This window comes from Anolis sagrei, chromosome 4 (genome assembly GCF_037176765.1).
Source record: "Anolis sagrei isolate rAnoSag1 chromosome 4, rAnoSag1.mat, whole genome shotgun sequence".
Classification (NCBI taxonomy): Eukaryota; Metazoa; Chordata; class Lepidosauria; order Squamata; family Dactyloidae; genus Anolis; species Anolis sagrei.
Genome location: NC_090024.1, coordinates 145,417,757 through 145,440,136, shown reverse-complemented (window position 1 = coordinate 145,440,136; position 22,380 = coordinate 145,417,757). Strand labels below are relative to the sequence as shown.

General features: G+C 40.2%; 1 protein-coding gene across 1 annotated transcript; it reads right to left on the bottom strand.

The window, feature by feature from the left end:
• Window positions 1-4: 4 nt before the first annotated feature.
• DBT (dihydrolipoamide branched chain transacylase E2) lies at window positions 5-22,120 on the bottom strand. Its single transcript, XM_060774006.2, has 11 exons — window positions 22,023-22,120; window positions 17,868-17,991; window positions 16,955-17,030; window positions 15,261-15,442; window positions 12,961-13,088; window positions 12,090-12,333; window positions 8,715-8,881; window positions 6,829-6,906; window positions 4,838-5,029; window positions 3,227-3,298; window positions 5-579 (listed from the first exon to the last, which is right to left on the bottom strand). Exons 1-11 carry the CDS (start codon window positions 22,074-22,076, stop codon window positions 412-414), a joined length of 1,485 nt encoding a protein of 494 aa, XP_060629989.2. The 5' UTR covers window positions 22,077-22,120; the 3' UTR covers window positions 5-411.
• Between the last annotated feature and the right edge of the window lie 260 nt (window positions 22,121-22,380).

Below are 22,380 nucleotides of genomic sequence, written 5' to 3'. Positions count from 1 at the left end.
TAGATTTTATTTTTTAATACTTCAACTAGAAACTTTTATTTCCATTTGGAAATACGTTTCAACATAATTAATTTTGTGAATAGCACAAGCAGTCTATAAATCCAGAAATCTTAGCAGCTTCTTCTGGTCATGTGACTATAAAGCATTTTAAATCACCGTAGATTTCTCACTACCTTAACAAGGAGTCATATCATGACTTGACAACAATCTTCCACCAAATAATTTACCATCAAGCTGCTCAACCAGACAGAATGTAACAGATAACCAGCGTCGTGGTCACTGTCTGAAAGTCCTAGTTGTTACACAAGGTAATCATAGATTAGGAAATGTAGTAGTTCTTAAGGTCACGCTAGCAGTGCCAGCTTGATAGCAGTTCCACAGTTAAAAACTGAGTCTAGGCCTTAGTCTTCTTTACTTAAGATCCAACAGCATCGAAGCGGGGTTCTCCAAGTAGGATTTCCACAAGTTTGAAAAACGGGACATGGTTGCGCCATCAATGATTCTGTGATCCGCTGACCAGCTCACATTCATGATTTGTGCTTTAACTATTTCCCCTTTACTATTAAATCGTGGGACGACCTAGAAAAGAAGGGACAGAAAGAAAGCATACTGTTGGAAAACGGAGAATTACAACATGAGAATTTCCCAGCGCCTTTTACATTTCACCTGACTCAGAGAGTCCTGAACTTTTTGGATCTAAAAGCTTTTCCAATAACTCTACAGAATTGCCTCATGTGGTATCTCCCAAAAACAATTGTGATGTATTTTCTGAAAACTTCAAACCAAAGAAATAAAACAAAATGAGAAAGAGAAATGACAACACTATGTAACATGATGTTTGTACCTGGGTTATACATATAATTTCCTAATTGAGTCTATCATAAAAACATGGAAAAAGTTTATCAAACTGCAAAGACTTGGTTAAGGTTAAAATTGTACATTTTCATGAAGGAAAGTTACAGATTTTTGGGTTTCAGGTAACAGAAGGATAAAAAACAAAAACCAAGTTTCTGGAGTATAACAACAACTTTCAAAGTACCGTATATATACGAGTATAAGCCGAACCGAGTATAAGCTGAGGCAACTAATTTTACCACAAAAAAACCATGGGAAAATGTATTGACTCGAATATAAGCTGAGAGTGAGAAATGCAGCACCTACTGGTAAATTTCAAAATAAAAATAGATACCAATAAAATTACATTAATTGAGGTATCAGTAGGTTAAATGATTTTGAATATTTCCATAAAACCCTAATTTAAGATAAGACTGTCCAACTCTGATTAAACCATTATTCTAACCTTTTTCAATGTAAATGTACTTGCGTATCCTTCCAATATAAATAAAGTAAAATAATAAATGTAATAAAATTAAAATAGAGTAAAATAATGTAAATGTAATAACAATAATAATAATAAAATAGAGTAAAATAATAAATGTAATAATAATAATAATAACAGAGTAAAATAATAAATAACTTTGACTTGAGGTTAAGCTGAAGGGGGCTTTTTCAGCCTAAAAAGGGCTGAAAAAACTCGGCTTATACTCGAGTATATAGGGTAAGTACTGCACATTTAAACAGGAAATAACACTTTCAAACCAGGAACAGAAAATGTTTCAAATTTTGTTACACAGTGTAATATTTCAAGTGCCCTTTACAGTACAATTCTATGGGTGTCATGAGACTTATATCCAGATAAGCACATACAATGCTGCAGTCACACAATACTATCCCAAATGTACACTACTCAGAAATGTCTCACTAAATATCCTAGTGCAGGTAGTAGGCTTAGCATTGTAAACTTCAGTCATCTGAGCTGCACATAGATCATCGAATCATAGAGCTGGAAGAGTCCTTGTGAGCCATCCAGTCCAACCCCCTGCCAAGAAGCAGGAAAATCGCATTCAAAGCACCCCTGACATTGGTATTTTGATTTGTATATATTACAGGTGATCTAGCAAACACCTGTCAAAAGCATTCAAGCTGCAGCAGACCCTTTAACAGATCATATATAAAAATAGCCCATGCATTTAAAAAAAATCCTATATGATTCCACTCTCTACCCTAGTAACTTGGATGTCTGGTAAAGCAGAGAACTAGCTAATAATAAAAACAACTAGCTAATAATAAAAGCAACTAAACCGTGTTTAGCACTAAGGCATCTAAAAAGGAAATTTAGATAGGGGAGACTAATATTTGATTTGATGAAAAGTTTTTCTTAACTGGATAAGGTCTTCCAGATATTGGATTAATAACTATACTTTTTGTCATGAAGACTGGGCAAATAATATCAAGAATACAGTTCCTTTTTTACAGCTAAGTGCCTGCATAAGTACTGTGTTTTGATCCTTGCACTATATATTTAATTGTAAGTATTTTTTGGTAATGTATTTTAGCTGTGTTGTGCTTTTCCTCAAGTCATGGAGGGGGAAACAAAATTATTATTATTATTATTATTATTATTATTATTATTATTTCTACTAATAATAATTTTGAACCTACTACCTACACTATAAAATCAACACAAACTTCAGAAATCATTGTGTACTTTCAAGTCACTTCTAAATTATGGTGAACCAACAAGATTTTCTATGCAAAATCTGTTCAGAAGTGGGTTTGCCTTCGACTCCCACTGAGATAAAAAAAAATGTATGAATTTATTTACAGTATTTCTATTCCGCCCTTCACATCCCAAAGGGGACGCAGAGCAGATTACAATGCACATGTATATGGCAAACAATCAATGCCATTTTAGACATACAAGACAGACAGACAGACAGACAAGAGGTATTTCAGTTTTTTTCAATTTTGGCAGCTGGAGGTTATGCTTGATTCCGGCACAGGGGGGTACTGTTGCTCCATCTGCTGTGATGATGAGCCCTTTTCGATTGTAGAATTTCCCTCCTTGTTTTTTGATCACTGGCATTTTTATGATGTCGTAAAATACCTCCCTGGTAAAGAGGTGCCTATTTTCTCTACTCACAGCTCAGCTGTTTTCCAACTGCTTCGGTGGACAGTGAGCTTAGGGTAACAGTTGGGTGCTGTTACCCTCAATTCGACTCGGGCTTCAAACTTGCCACCTTGGCTTCTATAGCCAAGAGGGGCTTCAAACTCCAGTGTCTAGAAACGTAACCAATACACAAGCCACTATATCATGTGGCTCTCTACCCAGACTCTACTTCATATGAAGTAAAATTAGACCTTTATATTTCAAAAACTAATATACCTGTATCTTTCCAAGAGCTCCAATAGCCACTTCAGGAGGGAGTATCACTGGTTTTGCATATGTACCACCAATCTAGGGTATCAAAATAGAAGGAATCAGGTAAAGGTAATACAAGGAACAGGCCTAATTTTGGTTTGTTGTAAGTTTTTCGGGTTGTATGGCTATGTTCAAGAAGCATTCTCTCCTGACGTTTCGCCTGCATCTGTGGCAAGCATCCTCAGAGGTTATGAGGCCTAATTTTTCTGCTGTCTGTATGAAGCAGCCTCATTAAGGAGAGAGCAACTTATGGCACTCCAGATATTGTTTGACTGCAGCTCCCATCATTCTTAACTGTTGGATATGCAGACTAGATCTGATGGGGACAGTAGTCCAACAACATGCCGGAGAACCACAAATAGTTGACTCATGTTTTGATCTAACAATCCATTGATGGCGATGTGGGCACAACTGTACATATGCAGTATAGACCTTAACTGAACCCTTTCCCCTCTGCCCTCTTCTTTTCCTTAGTCTGCCCATGTAACAGTAATGGGAGATCCATACACACATCTTTAGCTATTTATTTATTTATTTATTTATTTGATGCACTTATTAACCGCCATTCTCAGCCCATACGGGTGACTCATGGCGGTGTACAGTACACATAAAAGACAATTACAAAAGGCCAGTATCAACAACATATAACTATACAACACTTACAGACTACACAAAAAATCCGCTTCGTCTCTTAGTGGAATCATAGCCAGTCTCATATTCCTTGTACCATTCCAGTTCTCATTACCGTATTGTTTGTTGCTTAGCACTTAATTAAATGCCCTCTCGAACAGCCAGGTCTTAAGGCTTTTACGAAAGGACAGGAGGGAGGGCGCCTGTCTAATGTGTGCCGGGAGAGTGTTCCACAGCCGGGGGGCCACCACCGAGAAGGTCCTCTCCCTCGTCCCCGCCAGCCGTGCCTGTGATGCAGGCGGGATCGAGAGAAGGGCCTCCCCAGACGATCTCAAGGTCCTCGTGGGCTCGTAGGCCAAGATGCGGTCAGAAAGGTATTTTGGGCCGGAACCGTTTAGGGCTTTGTAGGCCAAAACCAGCACCTTGAATTGGGTCCGGTAGCAAATCGGCAGCCAGTGGAGCTGGGACAACAAGGGCGTTGTGTGCTCCCTGCCACCCGCTCCAGTTAGTAACATGGCTGCCGCGCGCTGAACCAGCTGAAGCTTCCGGGCCGTCTTCAAGGGCAGCCCCACGTAGAGAGCGTTGCAGTAATCCAGGCGGGATGTGACAAGACCGTGGCCAAGTCAGACTTCCCGAGATACGGGCGCAGCTGGCGCACGAGCCTAAGCTGTGCAAATGCTCCCCTGGTCACCGCTGAAACCTGGGGGTCCAGGCTCAACGATGAGTCCAGGGTCACACCCAAGCTGCGAACCTGCGCCTTCAAGGGGAGTGCGACCCCGTCCAGCACAGGCTGTAAGGGAGGAAAGCTATCCCTTTCCTCCCAGATCTAAGACCACAAACTACATCTGGTGTTCCCCATTTCCTACAATGAGATCTGGTCATCATTACATTTTAAATAAGTGCAGATATGTTCTCGAAGTAGAGGTTAAATGTTATACAACTCACTGTGCCAATGTTGGAGAGTGTGAATGTTCCCCCTGTGAGGTCATTTGTTCCCAGCTGGTTAGTAGCTCCCAGGTTTTGTAAGCGGTTTAATTCTGAGGCAATGTCAAATATACTTCGGGCTTCAATGTTCTTCACATTGGGGACCACCAAGCCTTGCCCTGTATCCATCGCAATTCCAATGTTGTGAGAAGCCTAGGATATATAACCAGAAAAAATGGAATTAAGAGGGACTTTTGGAGGCCCACAACTAGCCCAACACAATTTCATAGTCATTTTAGGTCGAAGAACGCTTACTGGGACAAAGGCAAACATGCACTGAACGTCTCTTTGCAAACACTATGGACCATTTGTAGGCATTTTGTGGCAAGATTTTTCTTTCAAAACAGGGAGGGCACATAAAACTGAACTTTGGGGTGACACTTTCCCCTCCAGCAACATTAACTAGTGTCTTTAATTCAAGACAGAACTAGAAAGACATGAAATGAAATCTCTAGTTGGCCATAAAGAGCTCACTGGGAGACCTTGGGCCATTTGCCATCTGATTTTCAGCCTGACCTCCTTCACAGGGTTGCTATGAATTGAAAGGAACACAGGTAAGAATGGTGTATGCTTCTTGGAAGAAGAGTGAGACACGAAAACAGAGGTTTAAGTATTTTAAAAGAAGCACACGTGCACAAAGGGACATATTTTCATTTATGGTGAAAATGCCCCCAGCTGAAGAGTTTTTGGAACAATACATTTATGGAAATGGGATTAAACATTGCCCCAGATGCTAGGTTAGCATTACTAATGGATGCCACAAAGCCGAACTTAGAAAAGAGAAAAAAACAAAATTGTGATTATTTTACTCACAGTGGTGAGACTTATAATTGCAAGGAATTGGAAGATAGTAACCAATTGCTGGAAGCATGGTATGAAGAGGTATGGAACATAGCCTTAAATGATAAAGCATCAATGGAAATGAGGGTGTTCAGTGGGAAATTAATATATCAGAACTTAGATTCATATTGGTTAGTTTTCATTAAATATATTTTAGAGATTGATAAGGGAAAACAATACCACCTTGTTGGTCAGGAATTTTGGATAAGACGTTTGTTTACTGGTTGACTCATAAATTTATGGCAAAGGAAAATATACTTGTTCAGGCCTTGGTGGTGGGGTTATGTGTTTGCAGAATGTTCATTGTTTTGTGTTCTGTTTACACTGTAAGTTGTTAATGTGTGTGTATATGTGTGTGTATTAAAAAAGGAAAAAGGAAAATTTAAAAGTATTTAAAAAGAAGCACACATCTAAGAAACTGGTGAGCAAAAAATTATATTACAAAAAAAATTAATTATTTATTTACGACATTTATATGCTGCTCTTCTCACCCCGAAGGGGGCTCAGAGGGGCTTACAAGATATATATACATACAATATATTATATTATTAGTATAGTACAATATCAATATTATATATTACTATATTGTACTATACTGTTATATTGTAACATTATATATATATATATATATATATATATAATATTACAATAGTATTTATATAATTAATAGAAGCAGTTCCCGGGTTACACAAGAGATTCTGTAGGTTCTGTAGGTTTGCTTTAAAGCTGAATTTGTGTGTAAGCTGGAAAAGGTAGCTTTTTAAAGTTTAATTGCAACACTGTCTGTGCCCCTGTTCAGAAGATTTCTCCTCACTTTCTGTTCCTGTGAGAATTAAATTTTTAAATATTTGGCTTGTTGTGGAAACAAGGATTTGTGATAAAGCTTCAATTGAGGCACATTTTCCCCATGATAACTCTTCCAGGAGTGGTTTTCCCTTTCGAGGGGTAGATTGCTCTCACTTACTGTTGTCTCACTCCTTTTCTTAATTATGAGTCATATGTAATTCGGATGTCTGTAACTTGGAGACTGCCTGCAATTCTTATTATTAACTATAAGAAGCCTGAATTGTAAATGCAAAGAAGGTTACTCTTTTAGAAAATCATATACAAACCTTGTACGTAATGTTTTGGCCATTTTCATCCAAAGAAGCATTAAGAATAGGGTAATGTAACAACCCTAAAGAAGCAGCCTGTTGAATATAAAAACAAAACACCAGTAACAAATGCAAAAATAGAATACAGCTCAAACTGATAAATGTAACCTGGAAGTATACATGTATCTATTTTTCAAAATCAAGTTATTATATATAAAAAATTAGAAGATAAGAGATGGATCTAAAGGGAGACATATCTTTATCTAGCACTGAAAGGCGTCTGATGCTCCAGGAAGCCTATCCCATGGACAGAAGTTTGGGACTTATTACCGATCACTGCTCCAGTATCCTGAACCCCATCCCACTGAAGCAGATTTTGGGAAGCTGCATGAGGCTCTTGGGGAAACTTGCAAAAGTCACACCAGCCTCTTTCCACTAGAGAAGGTCTCTTCCAATTGGAACATCAGAAGATGTTCCCGTTGGGTTGTTGTGAGTTTTCTGGGCTGTATGGCCATGTTCCAGAAGCATTCCCTCATGACGTTTCACCTGCATTTATGGCAGGCATCCTCAGAGAAATGCTGGACTACTCAAACAACTTCCATGTCAGACTACACAGAGAAGCCACTGAAATCCACAAACATGTGGACAATTTCAACAAAAAAGAAGAAACCATGAAAATGAACAAAATCTGGCTACCAGTATTAAAAAAAACCTCTAAAATCATAACAATAAATAATGAACAATACTCAAAAACAGGGGAATTCCAGACAAGAAACAATCAGGGACAGCTAATCACCTCCCAACAAAGTATTCCCCCAGGCAGTAAGAAGCCAGACCTTGAAACTGCTAGGCCATTAAATGCTAATCAAGGTGGCCAATTGCAACATTCACACCTACCTCAAACAGAGTTCTTCCTCCCACCCTGGACATTCTATAGCAGTGGTTCTCAACCTGGGGTCCCCAGGTGCTTTTGGCCTACAACTCCCAGAGATCCCAGCCAGTTTACCAGCTGTTAGGATTTCTGGGAGTTGAAGGCCAAAAACATCTGGGGACCTCAGGTTGAGAGTCACTGTTCTACAGGTATATAAAACTTTAGTTTCCAATAGACTTCACAACCTCTGAGGATGCCTGCCATAGAGGCAGGAGAAACATCAGGAGAGAATGGTTCTGGAAAGTGGCCATACAACCCGGAAAACTCACGACACCCCAGTGATTCCAGCCATGAAAGCCTTCGACAATATGGTGTTCCCATCGGCCAGCAAATAAATAAAAGAATAAATTAATCACTTCAGTATCTTTCTAGGTGGATGAGAGAAATCTGGTGTACAAAGGAAAATATATATGAAATAGGTAAGCAGCCGCAATGCAAAAAATAAGCAGTTTCTGCATTGTGTTCCAACTACTTTTTTTGCTAGATTGTATTGGACTCTTGGAGCTCCCGGTGGCACAGTGGGTTAAAGCGCTGAACTGCTGAGCTTGTTGACCAAAAGGTTGCAGGTTCGAATCTGGGGAGCGGAGTGAGCTTCCGCTGTCATCCCCAGCTTCTGCCAACCTAGCAGTTTGAAAACATGCAAATGTGAGTAGATCAATAGGTACCGCTCCGGCGGGAAGGTAATGGCGCTCCATGCAATCATGCCAGCCACATGACCTTGGAGGTCTCTACGGACAACGCTGGCTCTTCAGCTTAGAAATGGAGATGAGCACCACACCCCAGAGTCAGACATGACTGAACTTCATGTCAGGGGGAAACCTTTACCTTTACCTATTGGACTTTTACCCCATGTTCAGCTAGGAGGAGGATAAAGAGTGCCCCAACCCAGTTCAGAGTCTTCATTATGCCAAAATATAGCTACAAGGTGAAAGCAAAAACTCTTGCTTTAAATAGGCCTGCCTTGATATCTCACCTTTAAAAAGAAGGGCATGAAAGAGAGGTTAACGCCTCGTTCTTGAGCGACAGGTTTCAACTCTTCTCTCAAACGGACGAGCTGAGAAAGATTAAGCTCATCACAATAACCAAAATGAGGAATCTTCAAAGCAGCAGTCATGGTTTTTACCATTACTTTCTGGAATCCTGGAAATTGAAAGCAGGATAATATGAAACTGAAACAAGACTTTTACAGTTACAGGGTTTCTTATTGTCTGCTTTCTTTTCCACTTTCCATCAAACAAGCAATCAAAACAGAGTAAAAACAACTGAACAATCTCAATAACTGTGTATGTGCCGTTACGGCCAGACACTTTAAAATAAAACTTTGACGTGCTGCTATCTAGGTCTAGGCGAACTGCTGGGGTCTTTCTTTAGAAGATTGAGCTTTCTTGAATAACTGAGTCCAATTCAAGTTTGAAACATCAAACAGGGTATTTATTCATGAAATCCTGGTAGACTTGGCTCAGTTTATCAATATTACAAAAAAAAACAGTCAATTGGGGTTCAATAATTGAGGCAATCTTTCTCCAAAAGAGGGTATAACTTTCTCCAAAAAGGGTATCTCTATAACTATCTAGATAATCCTCTATAACTATCTAAATAGTTCTCTTTTAATCTATCTATCTCTAACTAAATAACTCAATCAAACTCAATTGTTTTCTATCTATGACTCAATCTATATATATAAATTTGTTAGGGGCATCCAACGAGGAAACAAAACTCAAAAACCCCCCAACGAAACTTAACCAAAATTCCCATGCCCATAACACAACCCACAAGGTACAAACATATCTACTCAAAATGAAAAACAACACAACAACACACTCACAAAACGGCAAAACAACAAAACTCAAAAATCCTCCAACGAAACTTAACTAAAATCCCCGTGCCCATAACACAACCCACAAGGTACAAACATATCTACTCAAAATGAAAAACAACACAACAACACACTCACAAAACGGCAAAACAACAACACTCAAAAATCCCCCAACGAAACTTAACCAAAATCCCCGTGCCCATAACACAACCCACAAGGTACAAACATACCTACTCAAAATGAAAAACAACACAACAACACACTCACAAAACGGCAAAACAACAAAACTCAAAAATCCCCCAACGAAACTTAACTAAAATCCCCGTGCCCATAACACAACCCACAAGGTACAAACATATCTACTCAAAATGAAAAACAACACAACAACACACTCACAAAACGGCAAAACAACAAAACTCAAAAATCCCCCAACGAAACTTAACCAAAATCCCCGTGCCCATAACACAACCCACAAGGTACAAACATATCTACTCAAAATGAAAAACAACACAACAACACACTCACAAAACGGCAAAACAACACAACTCAAAAAAACCCCAACGAAACTTAACCAAAATTCCCATGCCCATAACACAACCCACAAGGTACAAACATACCTACTCAAAATGAAAAACAACACAACACACTCACAAAACGGCAAAACAACTGAGCATGCGCATTGGCGCCCAGCCGCAAGTTCCATCGCGCGCGCACATGGCCTTCCGGCCAATGTTCCCTCTGCGGAAACCATGCCCACTCCAAGCCCCGCCGCGCCGCTTCCCGCACACACACACCCCCTGCCGCACACACACATGCAACCCCATGCTCCATCACTCCCCCCGCCGCCGCACACACACACGCAACCCCACGCTCCATCACTCCCCCCACCGCCGCACACACACGCAACCCCACTCCCCCCGCCACCGCACACACACACGCAACCCCACTCCCCCCACCGCCGCACACACACACGCAACCCCAGACTCCATCACTCCCCCCGCTGCCGCACACACACACGCAACCCCACGCTCCATCACTCCCCTGCCCCAATCTTACCTCCTTTTACTTCAGGCCACCTCCAAACCCCACCCCGCCCCTTCCCGCCCTGTCAAAATCTAGGAAAGACAGGAAGGAAGGAAAGAAGGAAGAAAGAGAAAGGGAGGTAAAGAAAAAGGGGGAAGGAAGGAAAGTTAGAGGAAGAAGAAAAGGAAAGAAAAGGAAAGATGGAAGGAAAGAAAAGAGAGACAGCAGAAGAGAAAGAAAAAGGGGGAAGGAAGGAAAGAGATAGAGAAAGAAGATGAGAAGGAAAGATGGGAAGGAAGGAAGGAGGGAGGGAAAGAAGGAGAGAAAGAGGGAAGATTGGCCACAGCAACACGTGGCGGGTAAAGGTTGTTATTTCTATTATTATTATGATGATGCTATTGTTCCTATGAGACCCTTTTAGGGAGAATGGGAGAGGTGTCAGGTCCCAGAGGCAATGCATTGCATTATTGTTATTGTTATGATGGTGGTGAAATAAAAGGAAATAAAAAGTGAAAGAAGGAAGCAAACAGGGAGGGAAGAAAGGCAAAGGAAGAAAGGGGGAGGGAATGAAGGAAAGAGAGAAGGATGAAACCAAGTAGTGAAAGAAGGAAAGAAAGAAAGAGGGAGAGAAGGAAGAAAGTAGAGAAAGGGGGAGGAAAAGGGGGAAGGAATAGGTAGGTACCTCTCTTTCATAATAGTCCAGATATCTACCTCAACTTTGATAAGTTTTACTATAGGCCACAGCAACGCGTGGCAGGGCACAGCTAGTTACTCAATAAATCTATCTATCTATCTATCTATCTATCTATCTATCTATCTATCGGTCTCAATTGTTTTTACAATGGTATCTTCGGAGGTACCTGTCTGCCAACAGCACATCATGGATTCTTCCTAAAGACTGAAGGGGCAGGGAGACCTCCAAAATGGCTGCTTCTACCCTGGAAACAGGGGTGGGCCCAAAGAGCTACTCTTTGGCCAATCTTTGCAGAGAGCCTGCAAACTGGCTTTCCGGCCTCTGTCTGCTAACCTTTTAGGCCTAGCAAAGGCTGCAGCAGCCTGGGATAAACTCAAGGAAAGGCTGTTTCCAGCAACTAAAAGGTAATGCAAAACCCATGCTCCTGGGAGACAGAACAGTGTAATTTATTTCTAGTGAGATCACAAAGGACACGACTACGTATGGTACAATGGAAAACAGTGTTTGATCAGGAGCTGAAAGATCTGGGTTCAAATCTATATTCATAATGAAACTCCATGAGTGACATCAGACTAATTCTCTCTCTCAGCCTTACTTGTGGATATCACCATGAGACCAAGGAAGGAAGAACAGGAAATAAATGTAACTTATTAATAAATTCAATCTAACATGACTGTGTTAATTGTTTTTGGAGCAGCCACTGGCATTCTACCAGGATTATTTTTTTAATATGAATACAAAACCATTAAATATTTTATTTTTTCATATTATCATCACATAATTAATGTATACTATTAAGACAAAAATTATTTTACCTGATAAGGCCACCGTTTTATCTTTCCCTGAAAGTACTACAGGTCCAGCAATCGGCACAGGGATTCTAGACTCCTTCTCCTTGGATGTGTCTGCCGCCAGGTCTCTTTTTCGTGGAGGTGGGATTATTTCAGGCTTTGGCGAAAGCGGTAAAATAGCTCCCGTCTGCTTGGCCAAGTAATTGAGAATGTCTTCTTTGAGGATACGGTTATCCTTCCCAGTTCCAACAACTTCGCTCAGCTTAATCTGAAAGACATGCATCAATTTGAGGAACTCCGGAAATAGAGCTCAAATGGGAAAATATACACACTTCTACTGAACTGGGTTGCAAAGAAAATAAACGTGCTACAAGGCAAACTAGTGAAGTATTTGAAGAATATTTATGAAACCAGATAATCCATATTATTTGCTTTGAACTGGATTATATGAGTCTACACTGCCATATAATCCAGTTCTAAGCAGATAATCTGGATTTTATATGGCAGTGTAGAAGGGGCCCAGATTTATTCTAAGAAGGCTCCATGGTTTACCCTAACCCACAATACTCTTCCCACTGCCATTGTACAATAGGTGAAACATACTGCAGATCCAGCCCACACCATGGAAGGTGCCACCAACGGGAAACACACGGCAGAAGTATCAAAGAATCAAACTTTTTGCTCTAGCTTCAAATGTAGAGATTGAAATAAGGCATCACAAAGAAGCTGCCAGACCTTGCCACATACTGGTCCCTCCTCTGCCTGGCCTTAAGGTTAGAACAGTCTTTCTTTTATAAATGGCTTTTACTGGGCTCTCTCACATCCAGTCCCACTTGACAATACATATGAGAAATTTTACTGCAAGGTGGCTTGTTTCAAGACAAAATGCACGCACATTGTTTTCCATGGCAAGGCGGCGGACGGCAGGGGTGGCCAAGGTTTTGTGGCCTTTAATCTCCTGGTGGGTCTGCTCTTCATGCGACACAGCAGGCGTCTCCACAACATCTTCTTCAGGAGCGACATCTGGAGGTTGGACCAAAAATGAAGAAAGTATAGTGAATGCTATTAAGATGCTTTACATCCATTATTTCATTTAAGCATGTGGGATATACTTAACTATCCGTGGCTGAGGTCCCACATCAGCCCAGCATAAGTATCTGTGGATGGCATTATACCATACAACCTCTATGTAGAATACAAATGTAACACAACCTATATAAATCAATGGCCAATGACTAACTATTGCGAATATCTAGTCTTCTTGTGCCACTATTCGTTGGATACAAACATTGTACATTGTCCCCCCAAAAAATCACTTTGCATGTGTAACTCCCGGTGGCGCAGCGAGTTAAACTGCTGAGTTGCTGACCATACTGACCAAAATGTCAGAATTAAGGAAGCAGGGTGAGCTCCCATTGTTAGCCCCACCTTCTGCCAACCTAGTAGTTTGAAAACATGAAAATGCGAGTCGATTAATAGATACCGCTCTGGTGGGAAGGTAACGGCAATCCATGCAGTCATGCTAGACACATGACTTTGGAGGTGTCTACAGACAATGCTGGCTCTTCGACTTAGATATGGAGATGACAGCACTTCCCAGAGTTGGACTCAACTAGACTTCATGTCAAGGGGAAACCTCTACCTTTACCTATGCCACTAACAATCTGGCAGCTAATGAAGGTAAGTACGATTCTTTCATGCACATATTATTGGAGTGGTGTGGGTCTGACACCTTCTAAATTGCTCTAGCATATGAGTTTGAGACCCCTTCTACACTGCTGTATCTGCTTTGAATTGGATTATATGAGTCTACACTGCCATATAATCCAGTTCAAAGCAGATAATCTGGATTTTATATGGCAGTGTAGAAGGGACCTGAATCTATAAGTGCCTGAGAGGCCACTGAAGGCAGCCTAGTTGTCAAATCAAAGGAAAGAAGTAAACATGAGTGGTTAAGGATGTCAAGCTCTACAACTACTTTATGTTTCACATGCTTCTCCAATGTTTCACATGCTTCCCTTCCACCTTCACACCATATAGCAAAAAACCCTTAAAATCTTTTAAAACATTTAAAAGCTGTTTATGATATGGCTTGGTTTATCTTATGATCAATTTGGGACAGGAAGGACACTTTGGCTTCTTTATTTACACCAAGCCCTCTGGTATTGCTGGCCTGCAACCCCCGCTAGCAAACCCATTGTCTGCACTCTATCCATTCCGATTTAATGTATGATTATACTGGGCAACACACATTTTAGTGCCTCAAAGGTTAGACCTGTTTCTAAATATATTTGACCTGCCAATTCCAAAAACGGCACCAGTTTTCCCCTCTCAGCTCTAGTTTTAGAAATACAGAACATATGCCATCTGATAGTCACCATGTGTTTGCCCACTGAAAACCATGATAACTATATCTAAGAAACTAGAGCTGATGTGGTCTATCCAATGCATTTTCTGTGGCCCAAATAACTCCAGGAACAGATCCCAAACCAACACCCCAAGATTTTTTTTGCTGGGCTGTTTTTAATAATTCAATAATTATTAAATTATTATTTAAAAATGAGATTAGCAATACCTCCATGATCCTGGATGGTTTTTACTAACTATAAGATAAAGATTTTCCCCTGACATTAAGTCCAGTCATGTCTGACTCTGAGGGTTGGTGCTCATCTCCATTTCTAAGCCAAAGAGCCCATGTTGTCTATAAACCCCTCCAAGATCATGTGGCCAGCATGACTGCATAGAGCTCTGTTAACTTCTCGCCAGAGCGGTACCTATTGATCTACTCACATTTGTATGTTTTCGAACTGCTAGGTTGGCAGAAGCTGGGTCTAACAGTGGTAGCTCACTCCACTCCCCGGATTCAAACCTGTGACCAAGTCAACAAGTTCAGCAGCTCAGCGGTTTAACCCACTGCACCACTGGGGGCACCCATAGTTTAAAATAAAAAAATATATTCATTGAATAAAGACAGCATTAGCTTTTTAAAAGGAAATTAAGTATATTCAGTATTCTTTGCCCTACAAGAAAAAGGGAGATTGTAAAAACTCATACAAGTCTTATTTTATTGTGCATCTTCTGGTAAAAAGTTCATTCTGAAGGAAGGTTTGGTTTAAATCTTTGAAAGTCAAAGCTGCATTTACTTCTGTGGGACTAATACATCCCAGAAAAACAATGAAGGCCAGCTAACATTACCTTTTATAGTGGCTGTTTCTATATCCACCAGCGGTTTCCCCACATGGGCTATTTCATCTAATGCATAATGGAGTTTTCTAATGACGCCATCATAGCGGCTGGTGATAGTGACAGAGGCTTTATCACTTTGTACTTCACAGATGCTGTCAAACTGAGATACAGTATCCCCTTCTTTGACATACCTAAGAGAAAAAGATATTTGCATGGACCACATGGCAGTCGTGCTAATCCATCATCAAGAGAAAAAATATTTTGCATCCATATAGCAGGACAGTATGTTCAAAGCTAGATACTATGAGAAGGAAAACAAAAACATTTCATTTCATTTGTGGTCTGGTTTCATATATTCTTACAACACAATTTAAAATAATTTTGCTTTCTGTGCATGTGCTTTAATAACAGTTTGAGAACTTAGATGGGGAAGGTGGGCTCATGTTTAATTAAGTAAATATATCTTCCAGGTATGAACTTTTAAATTAATCTGTTGCTCTTCACCTGAAAATCCCACTGAATTTGTTGGCAGAAATACAACATCAAAAAAATCAACACAAAGCAAAATTACATAATTATCCTCATCACCACCACCAGAAATGCTTCATCCTTTTTTGCTTTCCCAGAATTATTTTAAAGCTTTTCAATAAAATTAGTTTCTCTGCCTGATGAGCTTCATTCACATACTTCTCTTTTACACATCACTGAAACAACTCAGTCAACTTTAAACCATTCTATTGTATTCTACTCTTTGTATTATGTATTTTAATATATGCATCTTATAACAATGTGTTTTAATATAGGCATCTAATTGTATGTATTTTATGATGGTGTGTTTTGACTGTGTTGTGCCCTGCCTTGAGCTATGAAGAGCTACAAATAATAATAATAATAATAATAATAATAATAATAACTGTATTTCCTGGCATGTAAGTATTTTTTCAAAAGTCGGAGGTCGTCTTATAAGACGGTTGCTGAGACGGACTGGAGAATCTGTGGTTGCTGCATATGGTGGGGGGAGCTCAAACATGACTGTGGCTGCATCCCAGCCGGATGCAGCGACCGTATGAAAGCAGTAAGGGTGGTAGAAGAAAATCCACTCACCAGGATTCGTGGGAAGAAGTGACTTCATGAGGTCCTGATGACAAGATGAGGGGGCACTTCACCAGGAAGGTGCAAGTGAGGGGTGAAGCAAGCTGCAGGCATCCGGGACGCCCGGGGTAAGGAAAAAAGAGATAGAGCAGCACTGTGCCCACAAAAACATGCCTTTTTCACCTGTCTGGCCCGCCCTTGTATCCTATTACCATACGTCCTTCTATGCTTCTCAGATCTAGCTCCTGAAGACTGCAGTGAAGCAGTGCAGGCACGCACATGCGAGATCGGAGAGGCAGAGGAGGACGTATGGTAATAGGAAAATTACCATATTGAAATCAAATCTGGTGTTTTTAAAATTTTCATTTGGTGTGTGTTGGAAGAGGGGTAGTCTTATACAGCAAGTATATCCCAAACTCTATATTTTAACTGGAAAATTTGGGGGTCGTCTTATACGCCCAGTCGACTTATACGCCAGAAATACAGTATTATTATTATTGTTAACAATAATAATAATTGTTTTTCTTTATCCTCCCTCCCTCCTTTTAAGGAAACAATTGGCAGTTGGCCATAGACTCTCCTTCTCTGCGGAAGGACGCAGTGTAACTTACCATTCTTTGACAGTCACCTCAGTGATTCCTTCTCCAATATCAGAAAGCTTGAACTGTACAATTTGGCCACTTGAAGCTTTAAAGAGACAATGGAGAAAGTGTCAAACAAAAGAGTAGAACTTTTAAAACCCGAAGTTAAAACTTTATTGAAGTCTGAAGGAGCCCAAGGTAATGAAGAACAGTCTGCTGTCCATATCTATGGATTTTGCAAATATTAAATACTGAAAATATTTTTTAAAATCTACAAAGTAATGTATACAAGTGACATCATTTTACAAGGCCATTGTCTACAGTATGACTGAGTTATCTACAGAAAAGTCACACTGGACTAGCTTTCTGCACATTTACAAAGAAATCAAATTCACTGTATTTAGGAATACATAAAATTGTAGGCGAAAAATGACTTTGATGATTGTTGCTATGCTCATTGGGCTTGCTTTGTCAGCCAATGACACTTTAGTTTACCAACCAAAAATAGGAATATGCCTTTCTTGCTTGACATGAAGCATTGTCTCTCTTCCCTTTAGGCAAGTGAGTGAACAAACCAATAAACTTTCCTGTCTTGTTCAAATTAAAAAAAACAAAACTATGATTATAGGCTTTAGAGCAAGTCAACTTCAAATCATGGTTTAATAATATCCTGATTTCTTCTAGAATTGTTAAACACTTTGCATCTCAGTATAACTAAGAGGTAATTGCTTAGTTCTGGCCATCCATTTAAGACTGGATAAGATTATGTCATTAGTAAACATCAAAGTATCAGAACAATTGTGTATTCATCAAAATTTGAATCACTAGAAACAGACTAATGGTAAATATTACCTGCTCTAACCAATTCCAATTCATTTTGGAATTGAAGGGGAAAAAATGCACAGTAAACAGAACATTAAAAATTAGTGAGAAATCAACTTACCAACAGTTGTTCTGAACAACTGGTGCTGATGTCGATACCTCCAGGCAGATTTATCAAATCCATAAATGTGTCTTGCTTTCAGCAAACGAATACTACTATAGGGCCTAATATGACGTATGCAGAACTGTCAAACCGAACAAAAATGAAATTATTAGAATAATATTGATAGCAATTACTAGTTATTGTCGTCCAATTTGCTTGAGGAATGTAAACACTATTTTTTTTGTTTTTAGGTAAGTTTTAGGTTGAGTGTAATTTGAATTGATCTTGCATTTACTGGTGTTACGGGTTTCGTTTCTATGTCAAAAGAGAGATACTGACAAAGTAAAAGTTTACTTGAAGATACAAAAACAATGTTTACAAAACTCTTATGGCTTCTCCAACTGGCATGTATACATGCTCTAGTATTTTGTGCTTTCAAGTAATTTCCAACACATGGCAACTCTAAACTGAACCTATCATAGGATTTTCAAGAATGGAGGGAGTGTGACTTATGCAAGATCATCCGGTGGGTTTCCATGGTGAGTCAGGTCTATGGAGTCATATATTCTACAAGAACACATAAATCAAACACAGATCTCCAGAATCATGTATTCTATAAGAATACATAATCGCAATAAAACCCAAACCCCATTCCACTAGCTCAAGTGGTATGCACTTTATTTTGGAGTCAACTAAAGCTCTACTAAACCAGAATCTGCCTTTTCACTGTTGGACAATGTAAGGAATGAGATCCTGGGATATACAGAAGCAGATCCAGCCTAGATCTGAAGTCACTTCCAAAAAGAGAATGTTTGTAGTAATCTTGGCATGGGGTTGGACTGGATGGCCCATGAGGCCTCTTTCCAACTCTTTGATTCTATGATTCTATAATCTCAAAAGCAGTGTTTGCTGCATAATTCTCAGATATTATGGTCAGCCTCCATATCTCTGACATTCACTCCATATCTCTGAAAAATTCACTCCATATGTCTGAAACATATTCCAGCAATGAAGGAACAGTCATCATAAACCCCATGAGTTCAGCAGAAATCAGAGAATGAATGGGAAACCTCCCACCAAACCGTAAAATCTGGTTAGAATTTTTGAGTGTAACAACCAGCATAACTTTATTCGCCCTATCAAAAAAATCACAAAAGATTTGGTTCTATCATTAAGTTTATACGACAGTGAGAAAACTAAGATTAATTTTTATGGAAGTTTTCTTAATATAATTAAGATGATACATTTCCAGACAGGTATATTAAGATATATAGTTTGTATCTATTTGCTTATTACTTTCAGAATTCATAAAGCCATCCACAGCTATTCAAATTAAAGTGGGAATCAAAGTATTGATCAAATGTGAAACAGGTTCTTTTGAGAAGCAGGAGGCAACCTGCATTTGGTGAAATAGATGGACTATGTCCTATTCATTAATCAATGCTGAGATAGATAGAAACACACATGGAATGACTCACTACATCTCTCTCTAGGGCTGCATCTATACTGCCCTACATCCCAGGGTCTGATTCCAGATTATCTGCTTTGAAGTTGATTATATGTGTCTACACTGCTAGACAATCTGGGATAAACAGATAATCTAGGATGAGATCCTGGGATATATGGAAGCAGATCCAGCCTTGATCTGAGGTCACTCCCAAACAGAGAATGTTTGCAGGATAATCTCAAAAGCAGTGTTTGCTGCATAATTCTCAGAGATTATGATTAGCCTCCCAAAAGGAACTGTTGCCTTAAAAACAAAAGATAACTGTGGAATGTTTTGCTGAAAGTGAATTATCTGATTCTTCAAAGTACCTCAAGCCGTTCACATGGAAAAAACTAAAAATAATCTTCTCTTCAGATTCAGAAATTGAAGCACCTGCATGGGAGAGCAAGTAATTCTGTGTTGCAATGTGATACTTTTAACTGAGTAACAGTTCTGGAAATTTGAAGCAGGGTGAAGCAGGGGAAAATCCTAGGTATTTTCTCATTCTCATTTGAAAATGGAAAAAATAAGCAACATGAAATGTATCATGTGCAAATTGGTTTGCTAAAATGATTATCATGTTTAGATATGAAATGTAAATGTTCAGACAATCATAACAAACTAGCTAACAGTCTACTTTTAGACTGGACATGTGTCATCTGAAGAGTCATGGTGCGATGAAGAAGGAACTGGCTATGATGGCTGAAACAATGGAATAGTTTAATTTTTATAGTTTAATCTTGAAATTAAACGGGTATATCTACACTGTAGAATGAATGCAGTTTGACACCACTTGAACTGCCATGGGTAAATACTATGGAACCACAGGAGTTACAGGCTGGATCTACACTGTCCTATATCCCAGGAGCTGATCCCAGATTATCTGCTTTGAACTGGGGGCCCTTCCACACATATCAATGCAGAAAATCTCACAATATTTACTTTGAACTGCATTATCTGAGTCAACACTGCCATATTTTCAGTTCAAAGAAGATAATGTGAGATTTTATTCAGATGTGGGGAAGGGGCCTGTAATATATGAGTCTACTGCCAGATAATCTGGGATAAGAATATAATCTGGGATCAGATCCTGGAATATAGAACAATGTAGATCCAGCCCGCAACTCCTGTGGTTCCATAGTATTTAGCCATGACAGTTTAAGTGCCAAGGAGGGCTAGTGCCTCTCCAAACTACAACTCCCAGGATTCCATAGCATTGCACCATGGCATCAAACTGCTAAGTATGCCTGCCCTGTTTGGTACAAGTCTGTCCATGCAAAGCTGGTGAACATAGCACTGAACGAAATATGCAGAATGTCTTAAACCTGTTGATAAACCATACAAGCTAGCTAGCACTGCCCACCCCTACCCCAAATATGCAATGGGAAGTTGTTGCTAACTGGGAGAGAAATAAGGTTGAACTCTGTGAAATCCACCCACTGCATGGCTATCAGCCTCTTCCCAGTAGACTCAAATCAAGGAAAAGCTTCATGAGAACCACCACTCCTCTTAATGTTTCCCCAGCAACAGCAAGAGTATCCCTCTGGGCAGCTAAACCAGGAAATCCCAAATGGATGGCCCCTCATAAGGGTCTTCCTCCAGGGGCAAACCAAGAATGGGCAACTTGGAAGTCCCTGAACAGACTCAGAAGTGGAGTGGGCAGATCAAAAGACAACCTGGCTAAATGGCAACACCTAGAAGAATCCTCCACCTTGTGTGACTGTGGAGCAGAACAAGCCACTCCGCACCTGATTTCAATAACCTCTCTGTGTAGTCCTACCCGGTGGTTGTTAGAGTGGTCCAGCATTTCGGTCTTCTCAAATAATATGCTGTGTCCAGGTTGGTTCTTCAGGTGCTCTGTTATGGCTGGTTTTTCTGGTGGAAGTAGTCTGCAGTGCCTTTCATGTTCCTTGATTTGTGTTTTGGGCAGTTTAAAAAACTTTGCCCATGTCTTTATGACAGAACCAATTTGGAAATTTCTAACCATTTCTAACCCAGGAACAAAATCGTGTGACATAGTGTTATTGGTTTGGGAATTCTCTTATGTCATGTTCCCTAAAGCATTTTATTGTGTGAATTTGCTTTATTATTTTACTTTGTTATTGTAATTTTATTTTCTGATGCATTTTGTGTCTTGTATTCTGTATTTTATTGTGTTGTATTGTATTTTAAAGAGCTTGGCCTCAGGTTAGCCACCTCGCGTCCCCATTGGGGAGATGGTGGCAGGGTATAAAGATTATTATTATTATTATTATTATTATTATTATTATTAAAAAAGCAGGCCTCCTCAGTCTGTGGTCCTCCAGCTATTTGGGCCTCCAACTCCCAGAAGCCCTCGCCTGCTTTTCTAATGGTCAGGGATTCTGGGAGTTGGAGGCCCAAACAGCTGGAGGGCCACAGACTGAGGAGGCAAGGGCATTTTAAAAATCATGAAGGCATGAGAAGCAGAAGGAAATCACAAGGAACAGTATCGCAGTTAAGAACACTGGGCAGGGATCTAACAGTGGCCTGAAACTGATATTGAATGGAACAGGCGAAAACCAGGGTTGCATCCACACTGTAAAATTAATGCAGTTTGACACCGCTTGAGCTGCCATATGGCTCAATGCTCTGACCACTGGGTGTTTGAGAGGCGCGCCGAGAAGGCCTGCTCTCGCCCTCCCGAGCCCTCCTTTTTCCCCGCTTACCAGGCGCCCCGCAGCCCGACAAGAACTCCTCAGCGCGACCACCGTCGCCGCCATCTTTAACCGGGGAGGAAAAGTTGCGCACGCCCCTACGCCCCTCCCACCCGACAGCCAATCAGAAGGCAGCATTTGCGCACCCGGACCAATAGGATGAGAGAAAGTTGCCCCGCCCCTTCATTTGAGGGCCGGGAGAAGGTTCGGAGACAGGTACAGAAGGGATAAGGAGAGCCGGAAGTGTATATGTGTAGTCAGCGCGGCTTAACTCTTTCCTGTTCAAATTCGAACAGGAACCGGATGTGTATAGGCTCTTGTGACTTTCCCTCTATGATCTGTAAGAATGCAGTCCTGACAAGACTTTCAC